Here is a 25,625-nt window from a genome sequence, read left to right as displayed (position 1 = left end):
TTACTGAGGACTATCTGCACTTTACATTTATTCAATCCCCTTTAGTGACTAAGCAAAGTGGAAGGTATGAGAGTTGCAGAATTTCTAGGATTTAATAAAACGACTAAAAATTGCTTCATCCACAAAATCCTCCATGCACAGAATGTCTTTCTGACCTGGCCCGATTCCAGCACTTCTGAATGAAGTTCTTATATTGCCATAGGAAGAAGCAGCTAAGTCGGCCAGACAAGTTAACGTCTGCCCGCCTGCTTGCCGGAAAAGGCAGGTGGGCACAGCGGAGAGGTGCGACGGCTGCAGCCGCTCCATCTTCCGGCACTTTGCAGAGCTCAAAAGAGTCCGAAGAGACCCACCGCTCACCTTCACCAGCGGAGCTTCCTCGGGCGACGGCAACCAGCTACCCGCTCCGGCGCAGCCGTGCCAATTGCGCTCGTCCCGATCAGCCTGGACTTCCTGCGAGGAGACGGTTGAGCCCGGCTGCTGGGCACGAGGCGAGCATTCCCACGGAACTCTGGCTTAGGTTGCGGCCGTTCTCAGGCAGCCGCCAGTCACGGGCCTGCAGGGCAGCGGAAGCTGCCCGGCAGAGAAGCCCTTTGGCGCACTGGATTCTTCGCCCGGGGGACCTTCGCCTTGCTTCGGCCATAGAATGGGAGGGCGCAGGACCTCTCCCTCTTTTCCAGTCCCCACTCCCATCCCTGCACTCTACTTGGCTCTTGTGGGCCGTCTGCGTTTTAATCGGCTCCTTCGCGGTCTGGACTGCAGTCACGGGAGCTTATCCATAAATCTCGGCCGTTTCCGCCCGACTTTGACTCTAGCGATGAAACAGGGCGGAACTCCTCAGTTCAGCTGCCCGATCCTGGCGGCTTCGTCCCCAATTCTTACCGCGTCTGAACTGGGAAAGAGCTCGGGGCTGGTGTTCAACAAGTCCTTCAATTTCTTAAGCGCAAGGACGTTGCCAGGAAGAGATCCCCCCCCCCGCTCCCCGTGTAACTGATATTTGTACATATGCCTTTGTGATTAATCGTAGAGTTTGAGATTCCTTCCTTCCGTCCTTCCTTCCTTCCTTCTTTCAAATATGATACGTAAACTTAGCGGAGGGCTATAGTGCATGATAGATGCAACTAGATCCTTTGCTTTCTGTTGCTCTGACGGGTTTGTGCTCAGAACAGGAAGAGTAAATATGACTGCCATTAAGATTCCACAAAATTCGAGTTTAAAACTGCTACCCTTCATCAAGTATTTGTTCCCATGGAATGCACAAAGAAGTAAACTCGGTTCATCGGAGCCTAAAGCGGGAACAGGGAATTCCCCAGTTCCGTTGAACTCTATGACAGTTGCTTCCATTGAGGCATAAGATTGAGCTAATAATGCTCAAGTACATAGTTTTGAGCGTGCCTTCTAGAGAACAAGGGAGAGATTAACAATTGAAGTGAAATTGATTTGGAAATCGATTTGGGAATAATGGGTATTGCTTTGAGAAAACAATAAAGACTGGCAATTCTACCATGCTGATTATAGTGCAAGCTTTGTGGTCTGAGGTTTATGCTACACTTTTCTAAATTACTGTAGTTAATCTTAAAACAAACTTTTAAAGCTTTGTGCTAAGAGTTTACTCTCTGATATTTTGGAATGATAAGCAAAATAAAACCCCAGAAGTAAAATTCATCGCAAGAGAGAAATTATGACTTTGGTGCTCCAGCAGATGCCACAGAGGTCCTAGCCATCCAGTCTAACGCCTCAGATTTACCACAGCCCCCTATATTCTCTTTCTATTCATTCTGACATGGGAAAAGTGTGTGTGTGTGTGTTCATTTATTAAACTTATTTTCCAAAAGTTGTCCCAGGTGGCAACAATTTGCCATTTCAAAAGCTCTCAACAGATGGGGATTCACAAGCTTCATCCTTGGTTGAGAAGGCACCTTTTATATCTAGAAAAATTATTTTCCCTCTGAGCCTGAGTGGATTGCCTTCTCTGTGGCTGGTTTATATGGTTGGGACATTTATTTCTTGTTTTAACCATTTCTCATAGCTCCCCAACCCAAACAATTCCAAATCCCACTGTGCAGATTCAGTTCATTATGGTCCCTACACACCAACCTTTTGAACCTCAGGGACCACTAAATTTATCATTTTAAATCCCGCGGACCACTAATATGATTTTTTTAAAAAGATAAATAATATTTGGTGCAATATAAAAAAGGCAAATACTTTTTATGCGGACCATCAAAACTTTCTCACTGACTGCCCTAAATCACAGTTCATTGTGGCACTAAGCCACTATGACTTGCTTTGCGTCTATTTATCAAATTTTCAGGCAGCCCAGCTTCAAAAATGACTCCAGGTAGCTTCACAACATTAAAAAAGGACCAAGACATCTCAAGTCAAATTCTCCCACGTTATCTCAAGCCAAAAGTTTCAACAGCAGCCTTAATCATAGGGTGGCAAGAGCCAAGTTGGAGGCAGGCAGGGTAGAGGATGAAGGGGAAGGCTATTCCAGAGGGCAGCTCACGCACACACCCACCCACACCCGCCCAATCTCTGGAACTGAAGCCACCTGACGGACAGTACAGGATCGGGGGTAAACCAAGGGCGACGAAGTGCTGCGTATTAAGTTCAGCGAATAAATTCGTTCCTTCCCCAGAGATCCACCCCAACCAAGCAAACTTTGCTCCGCGCTCTCCGCCCCCTGAGGCCGCTCTCCGGCTCCTGCCTTGGCTCTGCGGCGGACGAGGCGATGGCCGGCGGTGAGTACAAACTGCTGCTCGAAGGAGCCGAGCAACTGGTGCTTGTTTGCACCCAAGGCGAGCAGTATCTCTTGGAGGCCGGCATGGAGCAGCTGGCCCTGCGGGGAAACGCCAGCGTGGTAATCGGCAAGTAAGTGCATCTTCGGAGGGGCGATGTGTGGCTGTTTCTGGGCAAAGAGGCATTCCGAATGGCCGTGGCCAGCTCCCCTGGTCTTTCAGATGACAGGCGGACGGGAGAAATTGTTCCCTGAACGCATAAAACCCCGTGGAGCAGGGGTGTCCAAACTTGGCAACTTTTAAGACTTGTGGACTTCAACTCCCAGAATTCCCTGGGGAATTCTGAGAGTTGAAGTCCACAAGTCTTAAAGTTCCCAAGTTTGAACACCCCTGCTGTGGAGTCTCTCCATCCCCTCCCCTCGCAATAAATCCAGCTATTAACAACGTTTGGTTATTGCTTTACTTCATTAACTCTCTTGGAACTAAAGTTTAGGGTAGAAAAAATTCATTCCAGAAAAGAGAGAGTGTAACTCAGGATTGAATGGTGGAGTCCTTGGGGCACTCTGAGTTTGGTGGTTTGCTTACGAAATGTTTCGTTAAAGTGTCTTCAAGCAAACGGCCAAGTTCAGAAGACCCAGAGCTCCCATATGCATGAATACCATGGCTTGCATTAACCATGGAGGTTTGCCATAAAGTATGTTTTATGAAGCCCAACCAGCATGCTAATGCTGAACCAAGAAACCCACCTAACATAGTCCTACTTTTCTAATAGAAATGAATTTGTGAGTCAGTTAAGAGGTGACCACATGTGGAGGACTCATTAAAATGAAGAAAACATACTTGAATCAGTTACCCCATTGATAGTTTACTCTCTCCGACTGTGAGAACACATTAGTCCTGCTGAAATAGATTGATTGACATATGGCACTACAAGCAAAGAGTTTGAGCATCTCTTATTTTTTTCTGGAAAAACAGTTTTTGGGGAAAAACAAAAGGAAGAAGAGATGACCAGTGGGATACAGAGGAGTGAGTAGGAGAACATTGTTGAGACCTTTTGCAAAAATGAGAAAAAGTAATCTCTGTAGATAAGACTCATCTGTAAGCAAACCCCGATCTGGGACCCAGTTAACTCTTCTTTCCTGCTGGTGGATCACAAAATGGTGCTTAATGACACTTGATGAAAGAGGAGATCTTCAGCACTTTTCTTAAGAAGAAAGACATTAGGAGAAAACAGATAATTCCATTAATAATCCAATAATATCAAATTGTGGTTTGTTTTCAGAAATGGGTGCATAGAAGCAGTTGGTGATGTAAGGGCCATTCGTGAGCAATTCTCTGGAGCAACTTTTGACAAAATAATTGATTGCTCTGGAAAGTGCATTTTACCAGGTTGGTATGGATTTAAAGATTTATTGTACCAAGCAGTAATTTATGTATTTATAGAGGGGCAAGACATGCCTCTGTTTTTACTTCTTTATTTTCCCTTGAAGTGAAAAGGACTGAGTAAAGGACACAGAACATTCTGAAAGAAAGATGGCTGTGTCAAATTGGATGTATTTCTTGAGCATGCCAGGACTTTTAATCTATAATATGTAAAATCAGAACCAGAAGCTTCAGCTAGTACAGAATGTGGCAGCAGGTGTCAGGGCCAGCCCAAAAATGACTTAGAAAAATCCAACCAAAGTTCAGTTCTTTATTTGCTTACATGATATAGACAGAATCTTGCCAGACTAAAACTATACTATTCTAACCCTAATGGAAAAATCCTGGGTGATTCTAGGGAGTGGTTATCCTAAATCTCTTCCTCTGTCTCCAATCTAGCTCCAGCCAGGCCTCTTGTCTTGCCCCACTTATTGGAATTCCCTCCTTCAAAGGAAACTGCCTCTTAACTTTAGTCTACCACACATTTTCCCCTTTTATAGACACAATCAGGAGTGGGCTACTATGTGTTTGCTGGGTTTGGGAGAACCAATGGCTAATGTTATGGCCGGTTTGGAGAACTTCCACAAAATAAAATAAAATAAAATAAATGATAAAATAAAATAATAAAATAAAAAAAATCAACCCAGGAAGGACATAATGGATCCACTGGCATGAGTCTCAGCAGCTGGAATTCAGATAAAAGTGAAATATAGTATTTGGACCAGTCATTATCTCTCAGCCCAGTCTATCTCAAAGTATTGTTGTGAAGATAAAATTGGAGTGGGAAATATTATATATACGCCACTCCAAGCTCCTGTAGAAAGATGGGATTTAAATCTAGCAAGTAAATGAATAAATCAAATTACAATTACACTTTTCGTTAGACTCTGTATAAATTGCATGAATATTCTCAAAGACAAGGGATGGTTAATCTCTTTCTGGTCAATTTGCTACAAAATTACATGCAATTTCTCTCTTCTCTGTTTCATGTTCTCAATTTCTAAATGTGCAATGTAAGGCATTTGCTAACTGCATGATTTATTATTAAAGTTTGATGATTCTCTCTTTTATATTAATGGCTAATTTTGAAAACTCCAGAATTCATATTGACTTTGTATTGACTTTATTTTTAATTAGGTCTAGTAGATGCACACACACATCCTGTATGGGCTGGTGATAGGGTGCATGAATTTGCAATGAAGGTAAGTTACAATATTTAGAGAAGATTTGGGTTTCTTTCTGTTATACTGTATATGCCTGAAGTGCTTTTCTGTTTGCTTTGGAAATGGAGAAATATTGTAACCTTGTGTGCAGTCATTGAAATGGGACTATAGATGACTCCATAGTCCCTGAGATACTGGCAACAACAGAATAATGAATAACTTCACTTTTGCCTTTTATAAGTTTGATAAAAAAGTTTGGTTCATGAATTTTCTCTGAAAGTTAATTGTTGTAAGTTCAACAATAATTTTTTCTAATGTTGCACTTGGAAAAGCTGTTTTAACCCACAAATCAAAATAATTAAAATGTAAAGACATCACCAATGTTGTGCAATAGATAATTTTGTTACCAAAAGGAGGTAATGTTTACTTAAACATACATCAATCCTTGTTTTTAAGAGAAGTTTTGGATTGCATGAATAGATATAATAAGCCAAGCTTTGCAGGGCATTTAATGCTTTGGCTTGAAATTAACTAATTTTTTTTATCCCAAAAAAGTATCATCTTTTTACATATCTGCCACAGATGGCGTTATTGATTTTATTTATTTTTAAACAAAAACTTTCAACTGGAAGAGTATGTGATTTTAAAAAATTGTCAGGTTTTGATATATCTGTATAAGTCCATAGTCAGATCTTCTGATTTAAAAGGGCAGTCTGCCAAATACCTCTGCAGATCCTGTAAGTTTTTCCTTACTCTGTTCGGCTGCAGAGCTAGGGTTCAACAATGTAAATATCATATTATCTGCAAGGATGCTTAATAAATATAATTTATCTCCAGATTTAATTCCTTGACTTTGATTGTTAATGCACAATGCAATTCCTAGGGCTTCTAAAACGAAATTAAATGAAAGAACTATTTTGGCATCCTTGTTTAATGCCTCACAAAATTGCAATGAAGTATGATAATTGCCAAGTCTTATTTGTACAGTTGTACAAATACAAATCTGATCAATCACATTAGCAATATAGGGCCTGAACCTATATATTTTAAGTCTCTGGAAAATTGAATGCCTTAAAAAAGCCAATGAACATATAGCTGAGTCATATTAACCATACAATATTTCATATTTTCTAAGACAGAATATGTTTCTTTTGTTGTCTAAACAATATATTTAAGATGATTGCTGATACTTTGTATATAATTTGTACAAATTAATCTAAATTAAGAAGTAAAATAGGTCTATAGGAGATCATCTCCCAAAAAGGGAATTTTTCCCTATTTAGGAATTAAAATTATTTTAGAATATTTCCAGGAGAGCTTTCCTGATGCAATACTCTGGCACATGTTTCATGGATGATTCTGTTTTAAGTTGGCAGGTGCTTCCTATATGGATATTCATCAAGCTGGAGGAGGAATACATTTCACTGTGGAACAGACTCAGAAAGCCCGAGAAGACGAACTCCTTAAAAGTTTCAAAATCCGTCTGTTACGGATGCTCCGAGCAGGCACCACTTTGGTTGAATGCAAAAGTGGATATGGTTTAAATCTGGAAACAGAAATTAAGATGCTCAGGGTCATTGAACGGGCTAAAAAAGAATTGGACATTGGTATTTCTTCCACCTACTGTGGAGCTCATGCAATTCCTAAGTAATTATGTGTTGTTTTGTCTATAAAATCACTTAGAGTTAGAGTTGGGCACAGATGACAGATAAATTTTTGAGCAAACATATAGTGTGGTTGAATTATCTTGACTTGTTAGGTGAAGGAGAAATTGTCTGACAATTTCTAAAGTCAGAACTGAGCCATGGTGGCACAGTGGTTAGACTGCAGTATTGCAGGCTAACTCTGCCAACTGCCAGCAAGTCGATCCTGACCGACTCAAGGTTGACTCAGCCTTCCTTGCTTCCGAGGTTGGTAAAATGAAGACCCAGATTGTTGAGAGAAATATGCTGACTCTGTAAAGTGCTTAGAGATATCTGTAAAGCACTGTGAAGCTGTATATAAGTCTAAGTACTATTGCTACTACGTGTGAAGGTACAATCACTCCTGATAAAACACAATAAAAGGAAGGAGTTTTTTTCTTAATGACTTTCTGCAGGAAATAATGGAAAGTGGGAAGCCAGGGAGTTACAGACTGAGGGGGAGATTATTGTACAATAGAAGACAGGATATTAATAATATCCTCTGGCCACCCTATAATTAAACAATTCTTACTTCATCTATAGATTTTTAGGCATAAAAGAATGAGGAGCATACACTGCTCAATTCAACTGATTTTGCAATTTGTTTTATTTTCTCTTTAAAAGGGGGAAAAATGCTACAGAAGCTGCTGATGACATTATCAACACCCATCTTCCTAAACTCAAAGAACTTGATCTTAATGGTGAAATGCATGTTGACAATATAGACGTCTTCTGTGAGAAGGGTGTCTTTGATCTGAGTTCTACCAAAAGAATTCTTCAGGCTGGAAAAGCTATAGGGTTACAAATGAACTTCCATGGGGATGAGCTGCATCCAATGAAAAGTGCTGAGGTATGCCTTTGCTAAAATGCCTTTGCTTTTGATTCTGTTCTGAGATAAGAGTAAAGGCAAATATATCAGTACAACATTTTGGCAATCAGTAACAGAGAAATGTAGCGGCAGCATATGAGGTTTAATCTTTTAGAAAGCTGAACCTCCTAACCTTTGCTGATCACTTTTCAAACATTGATTTTGTTTATCTTTTCCTTATGGTGTAAAATTAAAGGATGAACTCTCCTTTTTATATTTTTCATTGTATTAAAAATGTTCAGTTTAATAGTTGCTGCGTCATACTTCGTTCCAAAAATTAACATTACTATTGCCTTATAATTTATAATACAATATATTCCAATATAAACTTCAACTAAACAGTATTTAAATGGTGATATCCCAAATATATTTGATCCATTTAATGAACTAAAGCAAAAATAAAGTTATTGATTATAATTTAATGCCATCTCTTTCTTCTTGTACTTATTCATGTTTTACTTAGGAAAAAATAACTCTCAAGCAGACATTGACACATAAAAAAGAAGCACATTTCATAGTGATCTCTAAAGGCATCTGAAAGCTTATGCATTAATTTCAATTATAATATTCTAGTGATGGCTAATCTTTTTGTCATCATGTATCATCACATGTTATCGCATGTCATCACGTGTCATCATGTGACATCTGCTGAAAGCATGCATACCCACACCCATAATGCAATGCATGTATAACACCCCCTGCACTCCCCCCGCCCCCAGCATGTGGGTGCGACCCCCCACATATATGAGTGCGACCTCCCCATGTATGCGGGCACAACCCCCATGCATGCATGCGCAACCCCCATGTCCTGTTTGGGGCCTAGCAGGCATCCCTGCAGCCTCCTGGGACCAAAAACAGTCTGGGAGGGTGACGCTCCCCCATGCTGCCCCACGCATGTGCGTGTGATCCTTCCCACCCCAATACATGCATGCGTGTCTCCTGCATGCGCCCCACCCCACATGCATGAGTGGCAGAGACCCAAAAATCAGCTGGCTGGCGGGTGGCATGTATGCACGTGCAGTGAAGCTGAGCTGGGGCAACGGCTTCCGTGCCCGCAGAGAGGACTCTGTGTATCACCTGTGGCATGTGTGCCAGAGGTTCAGCATCATGGTAATTATACCATGCCCATATTTAGATATAATGATAAACCATGGTTTTGAACAACGGGAATTTGACTGCATGCTCCTTTCTCCCCTTCCTTATTTTCATCTGACCAAGAGGAATCCAGATATGTTTTATGCCTCCTCTGTCAGATAATAAACCATCATAAGAGAAATCCTTTCTCTGCCACTTCTGATTTTCCAGGAAAGAGAGGAGGGATTAGATTCCAGGAGTTGGACTCATTATATTATATTAAACCAGGTTCTTCCAATTATTTTCAGGCAAGGATGCCACTTAGTTTTCAATTATATGAAGGAAGCTACATTTCATAACGTAGTAGTCCAAGGATAAATTAACAAAATATTATTTAATTGGGTTGACAATTAATTTAATAAATGTCTATATTTTTATTTCTTCCCCCTTTCACTTAAAAATAAAACATAATATGCTAGCATAATATGCTAACTTCTGAAAGAGTTTTCGGGTTGTTCTGAAACTTTTGAAATATTATAGAACTCAGTTTCATACTTGTAAAATCATGTTTTCATGCACATATGCAAATGTGGCCAGGAAAGATCTAAAGCAGTGACTGTTTAGCTTGTATCTTATAACCTATTGCTGCTTTATATTATTATTATTCTCAAAACTGGATCTTATTTGCATATCTTACATTTCATTGATGCTTCTTCTTTGTCACCTTACATTTGGCACAATAGCTTGGAGCTGAACTGGGTGCACAAGCCATAAGTCACCTAGAAGAAATCAGTGATGAAGGAATTCTTGCCATGGCCCAGGCAAAATGTGCAGCTGTCCTATTGCCAACCACTGCCTACATCCTGAGGTAAGTGCAATCTGTATATTAGGCTTTATATAGATATTTTATATTGGGGAAGGCTGTACAAGGAATATCTCTCATGGAACTCAGTGGGCCCTACAAGTGACTCAACACACTTAGAATTATGCTACATAGCTTCAGTTTCAAATTAAATATTGACATTGCACAACTTGAAAGACTACTGAAAACCAAAACCCAGCTTAGAATATACTTATTTTTTAAATTTATTAAAGATTTGCATGGTCACCCATCTAAGAGCACTTCTCTAGGGAACTCACAGCAACAATGAAACTAAATAATATCATATGAAACAAGGATCCTTTAAAAAAAAATCAACAAATTCAGTGTTCAATAAGGATGAGTTAACAGGTCTGTATTAGCTAAGTTTTCTATAACATGCTTACTCTTATTCTGGTATTTCACGCAATAGAAAACAGCAATCTTGGAAATTTTTTGATATACTGGTCAAGGCTGAAATATTGGACTAGCAAAGTCAGATATTTATTCCATATGAACAAGAATATCCATGTGAGCAGAATACTCACACAAAGAGAACCCAAGATTCAGGGGAGTTCCATGCTTACTATCCACGTCCATATAAAGTCTGATGGTCATGTAGAAATGATGGAGATAAGAATTCCATTCAGTGGTGGATTCATACTGATTCGGCCGAACCGGTAGTGGTTTGCCAGCTTGGGTCACTGGAACTGGCAGCGACCCAGGCCTGCCACACCCCCAAACCGGTTCTCTGGATGGTGCCATAAGGGCCGCCATCTTGTTTTTTGCTTCTGCACATGCGCAGAACAATTTTTATTTCACTGCGCATCAAGCGCACACACACGGCGCACACACGAGCAAACCGGCAGTAGTGCCTGCCGGAATCCACCCCTGAGTCCATTGCTTCCATTGAGAGTTTCAACTAAGCTCTGCTGAATTGTTCTTTATGTCACCTGGGAATCTCTGTGTATATACTGTATATGTTTTTATTTTTGAGTCTTTATATTTTGAATTGGAATCCACACTCATGCGAGACTTACTTAATGAGACTTAATGAGTCTTACTTCCAAGCATCCATGCACAGGAGTGAATTATCCATGCGCAGGAGTGAATTTAATTTTCTAATTCTGGTGTTTCTAATTAAAACTTTGTCAGAGTTAAAAGATATATTCATAATGTAATGTTACCATCCTGAATCCATCCAGTACAGAAAAATAGCTTTTTTTCTTTTATAATGTTAGAACATTTGAAATTATATATGGTGAATGATTCAATGCATTTTATTTAGTTTTTCCAATATTTTTTTTCTTTTTCTTTTAGATTGAAACAGCCTCAAGCTAGAAAAATGTTGAAAGAGGGAGTAATTGTGGCTCTTGGGAGTGATTTTAATCCAAATGCTTACTGTTGTTCTATGGTAATGCTGCCATACTGGTGGTTATTGGAACCATAATGATTTTTCATTCACTGTTTTTTTCCTTCTTATAGTCTCAGAATGTACTGTAGATATAAAAATATTCTGTTTCATTTTTTATATTGATGATCTATGAATTTAATTATGAACTGAATGCTGGAGATTTAAATGTTGCTAGTATGAAATAGCCTCATGCATAAAACAGTTTTCCACAAGTTTTTCCAGAAAAAAAATGCTTTTGAACACTTGAAATCCATGCAGATAGATTTGAGTTATTCAAATGTAATGCATGGGTCATATTGAGATTATTATTTTCTCCCAAGATTATATTGCCAAAGTGTGGTTTCAAACCACTTAAATGACAGTGTAATTTTGGAAAACTGCCTATCCACAAAATATAAACAGTTCCCCAAACTTCCATCTCCCACCCCCCATTTAGCTCCCCAAAATGATAAGAAATGCCTGAAATGGTCATTCCTGTCCCCTCTGCTGACATCATTATATCCTGATCAGGTTGTCTGAGGCACTGAGCTACCAAAAAACTAATTATCTGTTTCGTTTTGTGTCTTCCAGCCCACCCATTGTATGAATCAGAATGCCTAATTCCATAGAGTAATGTTTAAAATGCCTGACAATGCTTACGATTTGAATCGTGCCATAGTTTGGAATTCAAATAAATCTGAGCTTGGAAGCTTTCAGAAGTGACTGATCTATTTTGTAAATTCTGACAGAGCTTTTGTTTCTTTTCATTAGCTGATGGTCATGCATTTAGCCTGTGTAAACATGAAGATGTCCATGAAGGAAGCCTTAGCTGCTGCCACCATTAATGCTGCTTATGCTCTTGGGAGATCTCACACCCATGGGTCTATTGAAAAAGGCAAACAAGGAGATTTCATTATCGTTAACTCTCCAAGGTAAGAGGGTAAAGTATTCATTAATGTTGACATTAGTTAGACTGAATTATCTAGGAAAGTATTATAAGCAATAATGCTATTACTAATAACAAAAGTTGAAGTTTCCTTTGAGTCATGTTTGGTTCATAGTGATCTCCTAGCTATTCATGCCTTCCTTTAAATAGGAAGGCACTTAACCAAACTATCCTGTACTTGTTTATCTTTTTTTGTCATAGACCATCTAATATTCTGTTCTCTGCATAAAATATAATTATCTACTTCTTTCAGGTGGGAACATATAATCTATCAATTTGGTGGCCATCAAGAATTGATTGAATATGTAATTATTAAAGGAAGTATTGTTTACGAAAATGACAGCATTCTGCAATACTAGGTATATTCTCTAAGAATAAATAGCACAGTTGCCAGATCTTCAAAGTGCACACAGAACAAAGTCCTTCAGGATTGGGCGGCCTATAAATTCAATAAATAAAATAAAAATAAATAAAATAAACAGTAAAATATCACATTTATGTAAAACCTGAATGTTATACTTGTTTACCATACACAAGTGCAGGATTTAATTGATTGTCATTCCTATTTTTAATAAAAAACAATGGCTTATTTTATTTTTAATGTTCCTTTTTCTTAGCAAATTATGAAATAAATATATATAGGTCTTAAATCTCTTCAGTTTCTTTCAATTCCAGTTCATTGATATGATTTGTAATTAGAGTGAGAATACAATAAAGAAGATTCAAATAATTGCACATTTGTTATCTTGTCTTCGTGAAGAAGTTGTTTTGTATTTCTTTCAAATAGCACAACTTATCATTTAATGGGAGCACACTGAAGAGCAGTTTATAATGTATCATGGGAAGGTTATATATACACATGTGGAAATCTTGTTTCCAGACAGCTAGTTAGATATGATTTAGTCCAGACTGTAGGGTGACACAATCTAAGCACACATTATTTTATCTATGTAGCTAGTCTACACTTAATCATGAGGCCAAAATGTGACATTGTCCTACCCACCTTATTGTGGGTCATCTTAAGGTGCAGAGATTAACAGATTTCCCAATCATCAATTAACACAACCGACTCTTAAATTCCACTGTGTATGCTGAGACTAGGTGAGGAGACAGGATGGACAGACAGCTTCAGCCACATGTCAGAAATATTGTGCTTTGTTTTAGAAATCCCCGGATCTCTTTCAACACCACCAGAGAATGTGATAAGCTAGAACCTGTAGCAGCATCAATGAGCTACAGAAAGTGCTTACATTCAGATTACTTCTTTACACAATTAGTGTTACTGCTGCTACTTCTCTCAAGTCATGTCACTCTAGCAGCACAAAACAAAATCAGCCATGGAGGGAAAAACACAACGACTGGATAGAAAGCAACATGTTTGCAGAATGTAGGCAAATTTCAAATCGTCCACAGCATCATAAGAGTCACCACCAAAATGTCACATTTAGGCTTGTATAGGAAAAGATGGGAAATAGTGCTTCCACATTAGATTAGAAAAATCCAAAGCTTGCCTTAGCTCTGTTAACTAGGAATAGGAGGAACCCTATCTCATACAAAGAAGCTCATCAACAGCTGTTTATTTGTTTAACAAACCTTTATTTTCAGATTGGAGGTAAGAGGATATGAAGAAATATAGTCTTATAAAACTTTTAAGATGTGGCTTATAGCCTTCAAGCTTGGCATTACTACCAAATTGTATTTTACTATACTTCTACAATATCTCTCATTGCTTCTGCATATTATGCACAGTTCTAGTGCTGGATTAATTTGGTATAAAGTGTGAATTTAGTATTCGTTTCTGAAAAGATTTAAGAATTAATTTCTGTAAAAATTGTAACATTAAATTTATTTATTATAATATACTGGAACAGTGTATTCATATTAATTTTGGCTTAACATTGATTTTTATTAACTTTGCCATGAAATGTAATTTCTGCACAGGATTACATTCCAATCCCCTCTCCATTTATTTTGTAATAAATTAAATCTATATATTCTCTTTTTCAATTTGTGAAATAGCAAAATTATTTCAACAACGTTTTTATCAGTATTTTTGGTTTTGGAAATAACACCCTTCTCCCAATACCCTTTAGAATAAACAACAGAAATTTTACGACACATACAATAATCTAGCATATGAAATACTGAGATTCAGTTCTGACAGTTTTCACAGTTCATCCTGTTCCTCAGAATCACTGGGGTGATAGTGGTGACAAGAAGCACTTTTACAGGCTGATAGAGAAAATGCAGTTGGGGAAATGGGTCTGGATTCTGGAATATGCTCCCTTCTGTATTTCTCAATGTATGGTTCAGCTACTTCCCAAACCTAGATGTAGAAAATATAAAAGTTTAGTTTAGTTTAGTTTTATTGAGCTTGTCTGCCGCCCACTCCCGAAGGACTCCGGGTGGCTTACAATAAAACAAGGGAGGGGGATAATACACAAGACAACATATTAAAATATACAACAGTCACATTTTCCGAGGGGCTGGATATTTTGAAAGCCATCCAGCCTGCTGGAGCAGCCAGGACGTAACGGCTTTGCGGAAGGCCGGGAGGGTAGTGAGGGTCCGGATCTCCACGGGGAGATCGTTCCAGAGGGCTGGAGCTGCAACAGAGAAGGCTCTCCCCCGGGGAGTCGCCAGCCGACACTGGCTGGCAGATGGGATCCGGAGAATGCCTAACCTGTGTGATCTAATCGGTCTATGGGAGGTAATCGGCAGGAGGCGGTCTCTCAGGTACCCAGGTCCGATGCCATGAAGGGCTTTATAGGTAACGACCAGCGCCTTGAAGCAGATCCGGAGACTAATGGGTAACCAGTGCAGCTCGTGGAGGATAGGTGTGATGTGGGTGTACCTGGGTGCACCCATGATCGCTCGCGCGGCTGCGTTCTGGACCAGCTGGAGTCTTCGAACACTCTTCAAGGGCAGCCCCATGTAGAGCGCGTTACAGTAATCCAGTCTTGAGGTCACGAGGGCATGAGTGACTGTCTGAAGAGCCTCCCGATCCAGGTAGGGTCGCAATTGGTGCACCAGGCGAACCTGGGCAAAGGGCCCCCTGGTCACAGCTGACAAATGGTGTTCTAAGGTCAGCTGAGGATCCAGGAGGACTCCCAAATTGCGAACCCTCTCTGAGGGGCGTATAATTTCACCCCCCAGCCTGAGAGATGGAATATTTGGCCAATCTTTGGGAGGGAACATCAGTAGCCACTCAGTCTTGTCTGGATTGAGTGCCAACTTATTTACTCCCATTCAGACCCTAACAGCCTCCAGGCACTGGCACATCACTTCTACCGCTTCGCTGAGTTGGCACGGGGCGGACAGATACAGCTGCGTATCGTCCGCATATTGGTGGTACTTAATCCCATGCCGGCGTATGATCTCACCCAGCGGCTTCATGTAGATGTTAAATAGGAGGGGGGACAGGACCGAACCCTGCGGCACCCCATAATTGAGGGGCCTTGGGGTCGACCTCTGCCCTCCAACCAACACCGAGAGGACCTGTCCGAGAGGTAGGAGGAGAACCACCGGAGGACGGTGCCTCTCACTTCCACCTCTCGTAACCGTCGCAGAAGGATACCATGGTCAATGGTATCGAAGGCCGCTAAGAGGTCAAGGAGCACAATGATAGAGGGGTGACCCCTATCCATGGCTCGCCAGAGATCATCAATCAGCGCGACCAAAGCAGTTTCCATGCTGTAACCAGGCCTGAAACCCAACTGAAAGGAGTCAAGATAATCGGTTTCATCCAAGGACCATCGGAGTTGAGAGGCCACCACTTTCTCAACAACCTTCCCAACAAAGGGCAGGTTGGAGACTGGACGATAGTTGCTCAAGATGTCTGGGTCCAGAGACAGTTTCTTCAGGAGGGGTCTCACCACTGCATCCTTTAAGAGGAGCGGGAAAGTTCCCTCCCAGAGAGAGGAGTTCACTATTGTCCGGATCCAGCCGCGTGTCACCTCCCTGCTGGTCGAGACCAGCCAGGAGGGGCACGGGTGCAGTATACAAGTGGAGGCACTCACCGCTCCCATGGTCTTGTCCACTTCCTCAGGAGAAGCAAGTTGAAACTCAATCCATAAAGTATGCTCAAGACCTTCCCCCGGTACCTCAGCTGGTACCGTGCAATTGGAGTCCAGCTCTGTCAGAATCCGAGCGACTTTATCTGTTAAATACTGAACAAATTCTTCAGCTCTACCTTATAAAGGGTCATCCGCATCCCTCCCTTTCAAGAGGGAGCGGGTTATTCTAAACAAGGCGGCTGGGCGCGATTCAACAGATGCAATAAGGGCGGCAAAATGCGAACATTTCGCCACCCGTATTGCCACGAGATAGGCTCTGATAAAGGCTCTCATCAGTGCTCGGTCTGACTCAGATTTACTGGCCCTCCAGCGGCGCTCTAGGTGTCTCTTTTGGCGCTTCATCTCCCGGAGTTCCTCGGTGAACCAAGGAGCCCTCCTGAATCTGCTGTCTCGGAGAGGTCGCAAAGGCGCAATCCGGTTTAGAGCCCCCGCCGCCGCTGTATTCCAGGCAGCGACTAAGGACTCCGCCGGACTGCGGACAAGAGTGTCAGGTATTTCTCCAAGCGCCGTCTGAAATCCCATAGGGTCCATCAGGCGCCTGGGGCGGAACCACCTAATCGGTTCCTCCTCCCTACAGTGGGGGATTGGTTTCCGAAAGTCAAGCCTCAGTAGGAAGTGATCAGACCATGACAAGGGCAAGGTCGTAATGCCCTTCAACTCTAGATCACGTCTCCACTGCTCCGAGAGGAATATGAGGTCAAGCGTGTGACCCGCCGAATGAGTCGAACCCCGAATTACTTGGGTCAAGTCCATGGCTGTCATGGAAGCCATGAACTCCTGCGCTCAGGAGCGTTCACCGAGAGTAGGCAGGTTGAAATCCCCCAGAACCATAAGCCTGGGGAACTCTACCGCCAACTCGGCTACTGACTCAAGGAGCGAGGGGAGGGCTGTTGCAACGCTGTTGGGAGGTAGGTACGTTGGCAACAGACCCACTTGACCTCCAAGGTCCAACTTCATCAGCAGGGACTCACACCCGACAAGCTCTAGAGCAGGGATCCTACGAGGAGCTAAAGACCCTCAGACGATGACAGCTACTCCCCCACCCCTTCTCTGGGGTCGCGGCTGATGAAGCACCTGAAAACCTTCTGGGCACATTTCAGTGAGGGGGACTCCTCCCTCCGGGCCCAGCCAGGTTTCAGTAATACATGCCAGGTCTGTCCCCTCGTCTAAAATTAGGTCCCGGACAAGGGGAGCTTTGTGAACCACAGACCTGGCATTTAGCAACAACAGCCGGAGACCAGGGCCCTGACAGTTCTCGCCACCTGGCCCTGGAGTGGAACTAGCAGGGCCGGAAGGAGGGATCTCTGTGACGTAGCAAACCCTCCTTCCCCGGTAATGGCTAGCCTTGAAGTTCCCACCGTACCTGCCCCTCCCCATCATGACCGGAATGCTCCAGCCCACTCCCGTACCCGTAGACCCTGTTTCCCCCCCCCTGTGGCCTCCGCTCTCTCCGGCAAAGTGAGTTAGAAGAAAAAGCAAAGTCTGATCCTGAAACTCAGCAAGATATTGGAACACATGTCAAAATAACTAATAAACAGGAGACACACTAAAATTAGGAACAGGCAACTAATGCCCTATAGGTCTTTTGCCCTACAGATGTCTGCTGCTGGCTATAAAGCTAAGGCTTATGGGGTCTGAAGTTCAGACTACATTTAGAAGGCATGTTTTTAGAAGGCAAGGTTTTTTTATTCATTCATTCGTTCGTTCGTTCGTTATGATTTTATTAATGTAACTGATTGAAGCCAGTTTGCCCACATCACCAAGACACGATAAAAAATCTTCCCAATTTTTTTTTCCTGAAATTCTGCTTACTACCCTCTTTACTAACAAGGGAAGATATCCTACCTTTTCTTCCACATTTAACAGATCCTAGTTTGAATATTTGTTTTTATTGGCTTGCTAATTATTTTCTTCCAATTATTTCTGGTTTGATTTTGTTTTGTTTGTTTCCTGACATTAATTATTTGACCTGGGAAACTTTTAACAATGGAAAACAGATAAATATATTTGAAATAAATATGTTATTATCTTTTCACAGTCGCTGCTACAACCCTGATTCAACCTTGCTTCTACTGACTGGGAATTCTGAGAGTTATAGTCCTAACACATCTGAAGAGTATCATTAAATATTTAACTAACATTTCATTGTTAAATATTTAAATATTTTGCATAGAACAGTGAATACTAAATCTTGTAAGGAATTATGAACAATTGCTAAGTATACAAAGTTATATGCGTTGGTGTATATGCATAACAACAACTTACCTTCTGATCCACAAGCAATCGCTGAGTTGCTTCAATATCTGGGGCCATAAAACGATCTTTCATCCAAGGCCTGAAAAAAGTCAAACAAAAATCCTAAATTTAGTCCTGTTAGTATGGGTCTGTTAATATTTGGCCAATGTTCCCAAAAAGTATAATCCGTGGGAATCGTTGTTTGATATACCTGACAACAGACCGCACAAGGTCATAGACTTTCTCCAATGGGGTTGTAGTCCTGAGTGGGCGTAGAAACTCAATGCCCTGACATGCTGCAAGCAGTTCTATAGCCAGCACTAGTGAACACAAGCAATAGGAAAATGCTTGGTTAGCTGAAAGAGTTCAAGATGTAACACTCAACATTTGATGTCACAGGACCCAGTTGGCACTTTAAGGATGTGACTGAGAATGGAGTTCTGAAGAAATTTTAGAAATGTTTTGTCATTTGCCAATAAGTGCAAGAGGTTAATCTATAGGTTAAATATCAAGGTAAAAGTAAAAGTCAAATTAGGACAGTTTATTTATTAGGCCAATTCAAGACCACAAATTAACATACATTGTACAAACATTAGGCAAAACTATAAACAACAAATAAACAACAAGGGCAAGCACCATAGCCATAATATTGACAAATGATGTAATCATGAAACCAAATCTTTGTTATGGTCATAAACCACATACAATGATTTAATAATATCCAATGCCATTAAGAATATATCTGCACCAAGCTATTCAAATGGCAAAATAAGATACCTACAGAATAATAATAATAATAATAATTAAAAAAGGGTAGGGCAACTTTTTCACTTGAACTCCTCTAGCCTCTAATGAAGTATACTATGACAATCTGTCCAAGATCAGCAACTAAAAACATACATTTGATTTGATATTTACAGACTTAAACTTTATACATTAGCACTGAGGCACCAATTATAGAGAAGATGAGAGAAGGCCAGCTCCACTGGTATGGACATGTCCTGAGAGCAGCACCTTCCACCATTGCCAAGACTGCCTATCAAATAGAAGTCAATGGCTGGCGACTTCACGGGCGTCCAAAACAGAGATGGCAAGACACCATCAACAAAGATGTAGAAGCCACAGGCCTATGCCCTGGAGATGAAGCTGACCGGGCAAAGTGGTGTTCAATGATACGAGAAGAGACTCCTGCACTTGTGGCAATATGCGAAGGAGAAGAAGAAGAGGAGGAGGAAGCAGCTGTCTGAAGGAGCCTAAATATGTCCCTCAGAATAGTTCTGTATTTTAAAAAGTCTTGCTGTGTCACTTAGATGCTAAGCTTTTCCATCTCTCCTCAAGCTCATTAGAAATGTTAAAGAATTTAGCCAAAAATGATGCTGGAAACAAAGGCTAATTTTTAATTCCGGCAGATTCATGGCAAAATGGATGTCAGCATGAACAAAGTCACACTGATATTCATCTTCCAAACCTGACTCACTGTTGAAAATGTATGAAGTTATCAGGAATCTTTGCTTTTTCTTTAGCTTTTCTTTGTAGCACACAGTCCACACAGTCACAGCAGCTGTGGGTTCACCTCAGCGACGGTGTCTGTTTTGTAGTATTTTCTGAAGCAGCTCTAAGAAGAGCCTGCTATAGATATGTGGGACTATGATAGGCAGGTCTTTGACTGGTGTTTGTACATATAGATGTACATCAGGGGTGCATTCCTGCCAGTTCTAACCTCTTCTATAGAAGAGGTTCCACAAATCTACCATGCCGTTTAGAACCGATTCCAGCTCCCTCCCCCCGCCTGTCTGCACCATGCTTGCCCTGCCCACCACTCACTGATTGGCTGGCTCACCAATTGCCCCCCCCCCACCTCTAAGAGTCCTATCTAAACCTTAAAGTCTTAAAGCTGTCAAGTTTGAACATCCCTGGGGGTTTTTTTCTACAGAGTTAGGGGTGCAAGGGTCTTGTAACTTGACAGCTTTAAGACTTGCACACTTCAATGCCAGAGTTCCTGAGCCAACATGACTGGAGGAGGAATTCTGGGAGTTGAAGTCCATAAGTCTTAAAACTGTCAAGTCTGAAAACCCCTGGGGTTTTTTTCTAAAGGATTAGAGGTGCAAGGGTCTTGTAACTTGACAACTTTAAGACTTGCGTGCTTCAAATGCCAGAGTTTCTGAGCCAACATTTTGGTTGCTAAGCAAGAGCGTTGTTAAGTGAGTTTCACCACATTTACAAGTTGGCCATGCCCACCCAGTCACATGACTGCCAAGCCATTCCCACCCAGTCACATGGCCGGCAAGCCACTCCCACAAAGCCGGCCACACCTACAGAAGAGGTTCTAAAAAATTTTGAAACCCACCACTGATGTACATGCATGAAGTGCTACATATATCATAAAAATAACAATTAAAAGAAGTTAAAACTAAAAAGTAAAGGATCAAGATGGGAAGAAAATGTAAGTGTCAAATAAATGCAATTTTATCAGACAATATTTGCTACCACACTCTTGTAGCAGCAAGGCAAAATTTGGCTATATTATGAGTAAGGGTGATCTTATGATCTGCTAAAAAATAGGAGACACACAAGTGATATTGTGATAAGAAAAGAAAAAGGCCAAGAACCAGATAGTCTTACACATTTTCAAAGGAAGTAAATTCCCTGTATATTTCAAAAAGACCAATCAATTTGTGTCTGAATCAGAGATGGGTTGCTCCCGGTTCGGCCTGGATTGGGTGAACCTGTATTGGCAGTGGTGGGAGGCTGCATGCACAGAAGCATTGCGTGCACGCAAGCATGAGCAAACCGGTAGCACTGAGATTTGCAACCCACCTCTGGTCTGGATAGTTGATTAAAAACAAGCCCTGTAAAGCAAGGAACAAGAGGAATAAAACCGATTTACCCATTCCTATCTCTAACTGTGCCACTGCTTGTCTCGGAATTCTGCTTTTGTTCAGCCTCATAGGAATCTAACACACAAATGTACCTCGTGAAGCCTTGCCGTGATGCCCTGTGTCTTCCTAAGAGGCTGCTACTTAGCTTTACCTTGTTCCACATGCTCAATGACTTTAAGCGCTTTTCTTGCAGCCCATCCTCCCATGGATACATGGTCCTCTGTCGCAGCACTGGTTGAAAGGGAGTCCACAGAAGAAGGGTGGCACAAAGCTTTGTTCTCTGAAACTGAAAAAGTCCAGAAGAAATAAAAGCAAATAATAAAGGGGACAATGTCCCAATGTAAAGAACAGTCAGTCATGAAAGTTCTTTGTAATAATAGTACTGTATCAAAAACTTTGGGCACTGGTAAAATTCTACATTTTAATGTATCCTGAACAGAAGCCAACACTAAGTTCTGCCTTGGTAGAATTTGGTATTTGGAGTTTGTATCTTTCTTCATTAAAGCTGAATGCCTACTTAACTATTTACATGTAACTGTTTACAGATTCAAAATAAAAATAAAATAAAATATGGCAGGTACAGAAATTTGAAAATGGTTTCAGTTACAATATTTTGCTACAGTTCCTTTGGTAGAAATAATGGCTTCCAAATGTTTCCTGTAGCTACCTAAAAATCTTTCGATTTCTGCTTTCAGAATGTTTTAAATCTCTTCTTTTCAGAACTCTTCTAGCTAATTGCCAGATCTCCCTGCATGCACTATATGCTTGAATTCTCCATACAGATTTCAATAATGTTCAAGTTCAGATACTGTGCAGGCCTTCCATAAATTTTGTCTCAGTGGTGGGATTCAACAATTTTTACTACCGGTTCTGTGGGTGTGGCTTGGTGGAGGTGACATTGCTTCATGGCTTGGTGGGCATGGCAGGGGAAGGATACTGCAAAATCCCCATTCTCTCCCAGTCCACTGGGACTCAGGAGGCAGAGAATAGATGGGGCAGTGTTGGTCAGAGGTGGTATTTACTGGTTCTCTGAACTACTGAACTACCAATTCCAGAACTGGTCAGAAATTGCTGAATTCCACCTCTGCTTTGTATCTTTTTTTCTTTGCTATAACAGTTGCCATAGTTGATCCGAAGGTAAACTTCAGATTGTTGTCTTGATGAAATAGCCCAACTGTGGTAGGATATTAGCTTCTATGATATTTCTATATAACTGAGTGTATTTTTCCCTCTACCTACCTAATATTTCCTAGACTCATGAAGGCTGAAATGAAGACACAGTACTATAATATTATGCATATATATCTAGGAATAAGCCTACGAGCCAGACTATTATTTATCCTAAGAAGATAATGCATATATAGAATTGTGCTATCGATGTACAGAAATATTGGCATAGTGCCAGATTGTAATTGATAGTCCTAGATGCAACGAGTTATGCATAAGAGAGAAATTGTAAAAAAAAAATGTACGCACTACAGTACTATGATAAAACAGGCAGGATGTACTGTTATCAATACTCCCAATTTCAGGTGAGCATATTTTCCCAAGTCCTCAAATGCCTGTGAGCCTAAGTACTCACCCAAGGCAGCTGCTGTGCAATGTGCAATCATGAAGCCAGAATTTAGACCTCCTTCTGTAACCAAAAATGGGGGCAATTCACTGAGTGATGGGTTACAGAGACGTTCAATTCTCCTTTCACTAATTGCAGCAAGTTCATGGACACCAATTGCAAGGTAGTCTAAAGCCTGCAAGTTAAATAGTTTTAGAGATAGGAATTTTAGCCCTCTTCCTGCCCTGCCCCCCCCCCCCCCAATTCCAATATTAGCAAATACATGTTAGAGAAAGACATTTTAGACACCTACCTTGGCTGGATATTCACCATGGAAATTTCCTCCAGAAATTGTCTCCTTTCGGTCAGCAAAAACCATCTTTACCAAAAAAATTAAGAATTAACATGACAAATTTAAAAATGACTCCTTTGATCAGTCTAAACTCCACATTTTTAATCTATTAATTTGTTTACTTATTTCATGATACAGGTGGGACTTAGCAAATCGTTTTTAAAGTGATTTGAGTGGGAGGTAAGCATATATCCTTTTGATGCATAGAAAATATAGATAAAATTAATAGGCTTGAATGTTTTTGCACAAATATGGCGTAGAAGATCGGTTGCTAAATATAGTAAGAGAGCTATAATAATGGAACTAAAAATGAAGGAGCATAAATGGAATATTTAGTAAATGGTTCAGTTCTGAGCAAGGGGTCAGACCAGGGTACATGATGTTACCTTAAATGTTTAATGTATTAATGTAGAAAGATAGTGGATACTATGTAGCTTCTTGTTAGGAATAAATCATCTATCTATCTATCATCTATCTATCTATCTATCTATCTATCTATCTATCTATCCATCCATCCATCCATCCATCCATCCATCCATCCATCCATCCATCTATCTATCTATCTATCTATCTATCTATCTTAGGGATGTCAAACTCATGACCAATGGGCCAATGCATCACGTACTGGCCATGCCCACCCCCATTTTAGCAAAGAGTGGAAAGTCATGATATGTCACTGACGACAATGTGATGCCGCAAGTGTGACACCCATGATCTATATCTATCTATTATCTATCTTTCTCTCTGTCTATCATCTATCATCATGCAATTTAATCTAATCTAACCTAACCCAACCCAGTCTAATAATATATCTTCTGTCATCTATCTGTCTCACAACCCAAGTTCACTTCTTGTAATAGAACTCCTAAAGAGGAAAAAACCAATTTATTTTAAAAAGAAATAAGGATACAGGATTGTCTGTTGCACTGTTGATCTCTGTGGTAATTATGTTCTTTACAAAGGCAATTGTGTCATTCACAACACCATGAACCTACAAGAAAAATATAGATGTTAGCTATTTTTTGGTAAACCATTATTCATTTTAGAGCTAACCTTCTCAACTTGTCACCATCTGTATGTGTTGAACTATAACTTTCTACATTCTCAGCCAATAGAAGCAGAGGCTTCAGTTTTGAAAGTCTGTTAAAACAAGTCCACCCTTTCCATCTTTACTGATGAAACAGAACATTAATGTCTCAGATTTTGTAGGCAATAGAAAGTATGCAACTTATATTTACAGCATACTTTACAGGATTTAAGTCAAATTGATGTTAGGTTGGATCACAAGTGTGGGTGGAACATATGCAATTAAGGAAAGGTATATATTGTATTGACTTAATAAAAAATAAACAAAGCCTGCAAAATATATCTCTGTAGGTTTCCTATGCAATATGCTACATGTGTTTAATAAGTTTAACTATAACTATAGTGCATGCAGCAATGGTTAATTTGTTGTAAATGATCTATTTACAGATCACATTTTTTCACTATTGTTAAATTATTGTCTAGAATTATTCAACTAATTGATGAGTTTTTATTCTTTGAAATAATAGTTCCATATAGAGTCTATTTCTGCAACAAATATAATCTCTGATTGGAAAACATTTTTTTTGTACAGTATAATCTCTTTGAAATCAATCTCAGCTCCTGGTGACTTTGATAAAGATGTCCATAAAATGTTGGCAGCAATAAAATGTTTTATTACTATCTTCTTCCTGGCTGCTTTTTGCAAGTACTAGAGCCCTGATACTCAGGATAGGACCTATGTACTATGTTATATCTAATCAGAATTACCCTTGAAGTTAAGACAAGATTGGCTAGATACTATAACTTGCTCAGACTGAATATTTAGAGGCTCACATGCTGAAGTAAGTCTCTTTCAAGTAAAGATTGAGTGAAATTTTCCTGAGAACAATTTGATAATGATCTGTTGTCTTCTTCACCTAAGAAGTTATTTTCTGAAATTATCCTGCATATCCTGGGATTTCCTGTTGATTTCCAATCCATATGCTTGCCTGTCTAACCCTGTTTAATTTTTCTGACTTCAGTTAAAGTTGACTGAGTGCTGCCACTTAGCAGCATGCAGGTGGTACTACTTATTAACAAGTGCCATTTTAAGTACAATTGTTGAAATTAATATTTTTTGTTAATGCCATCAGTTTTACTTATGAATTTCACTTGCTTATAAAACTAACTTTGGTTAACTTGGAAAGTATATTAAGATCCTGACTACATACTGTATATCTGAAGGAATTTCTGAAGCTTTACCTGAGGGCAACAACGTAATGTGTATGCATCTTGCACTCTATCACAAAATCTATGCGATTCTGTAAAAAAAAACAGAGCAAATAATGTTTGTTTTAGAAGACCTGCATTGCTATTTTGG

At 40.3% G+C, this 25,625-nt stretch overlaps 3 protein-coding genes across 4 annotated transcripts in view; 1 reads left to right on the top strand and 2 right to left on the bottom strand.

Moving 5' to 3' along the window:
* Positions 1 to 2,463, bottom strand: part of CCDC38 (coiled-coil domain containing 38) — a 29,505-nt gene extending 27,042 nt beyond the window's left edge. For both annotated transcript variants that reach the window (XM_032221614.1, XM_032221615.1), the window contains exon 1: positions 358 to 2,463. The gene's annotated coding sequence lies outside the window, so the exon portion shown is untranslated. The remainder of the gene's footprint in view (positions 1 to 357) is intronic.
* Positions 2,464 to 2,644: 181 nt separating this feature from the next.
* On the top strand, positions 2,645 to 14,234 carry AMDHD1 (amidohydrolase domain containing 1). The gene is made up of 9 exons (XM_032221616.1): positions 2,645 to 2,871; positions 4,021 to 4,127; positions 5,298 to 5,362; positions 6,693 to 6,970; positions 7,630 to 7,855; positions 9,691 to 9,815; positions 11,127 to 11,220; positions 11,971 to 12,131; positions 12,399 to 14,234. Exons 1-9 carry the CDS (start codon positions 2,732 to 2,734, stop codon positions 12,502 to 12,504), a joined length of 1,302 nt encoding a protein of 433 aa, XP_032077507.1. The 5' UTR covers positions 2,645 to 2,731; the 3' UTR covers positions 12,505 to 14,234.
* The window catches only part of HAL (histidine ammonia-lyase), a 24,220-nt gene continuing 12,513 nt past the window's right edge, over positions 13,919 to 25,625 (bottom strand). The window contains exons 13-20 of the mRNA XM_032221612.1: positions 25,508 to 25,566; positions 24,150 to 24,230; positions 23,201 to 23,266; positions 22,918 to 23,083; positions 21,487 to 21,621; positions 18,668 to 18,776; positions 18,487 to 18,556; positions 13,919 to 14,471 (exon numbers count right to left, since the gene is read on the bottom strand). Of these exons, the coding sequence (XP_032077503.1) occupies positions 14,313 to 14,471; positions 18,487 to 18,556; positions 18,668 to 18,776; positions 21,487 to 21,621; positions 22,918 to 23,083; positions 23,201 to 23,266; positions 24,150 to 24,230; positions 25,508 to 25,566 (845 nt within the window). The 3' untranslated portion in view covers positions 13,919 to 14,312. The remainder of the gene's footprint in view (positions 14,472 to 18,486; positions 18,557 to 18,667; positions 18,777 to 21,486; positions 21,622 to 22,917; positions 23,084 to 23,200; positions 23,267 to 24,149; positions 24,231 to 25,507; positions 25,567 to 25,625) is intronic.

The sequence above is a fragment of the Thamnophis elegans genome, chromosome 7 (assembly GCF_009769535.1).
Source record: "Thamnophis elegans isolate rThaEle1 chromosome 7, rThaEle1.pri, whole genome shotgun sequence".
NCBI lineage: Eukaryota > Metazoa > Chordata > Lepidosauria > Squamata > Colubridae > Thamnophis > Thamnophis elegans.
Note: the sequence above shows the minus strand (reverse complement) of the source record. Positions and strands in the feature narration are given on the sequence as shown.

Excerpts from the sequence above, each read along its gene's own strand:
- AMDHD1 (XM_032221616.1), top strand. The coding sequence starts at position 2,732 with ATGGCCGGCGGTGAGTACAAACTGCTGCTCGAAGGAGCCGAGCAACTG. Across the intron at positions 5,363-6,692 it reads TGCATGAATTTGCAATGAAG|TTGGCAGGTGCTTCCTATAT; the intron begins GTAAGTTACAAT and ends TTCTGTTTTAAG. Across the intron at positions 6,971-7,629 it reads GGAGCTCATGCAATTCCTAA|GGGGAAAAATGCTACAGAAG; the intron begins GTAATTATGTGT and ends TCTCTTTAAAAG.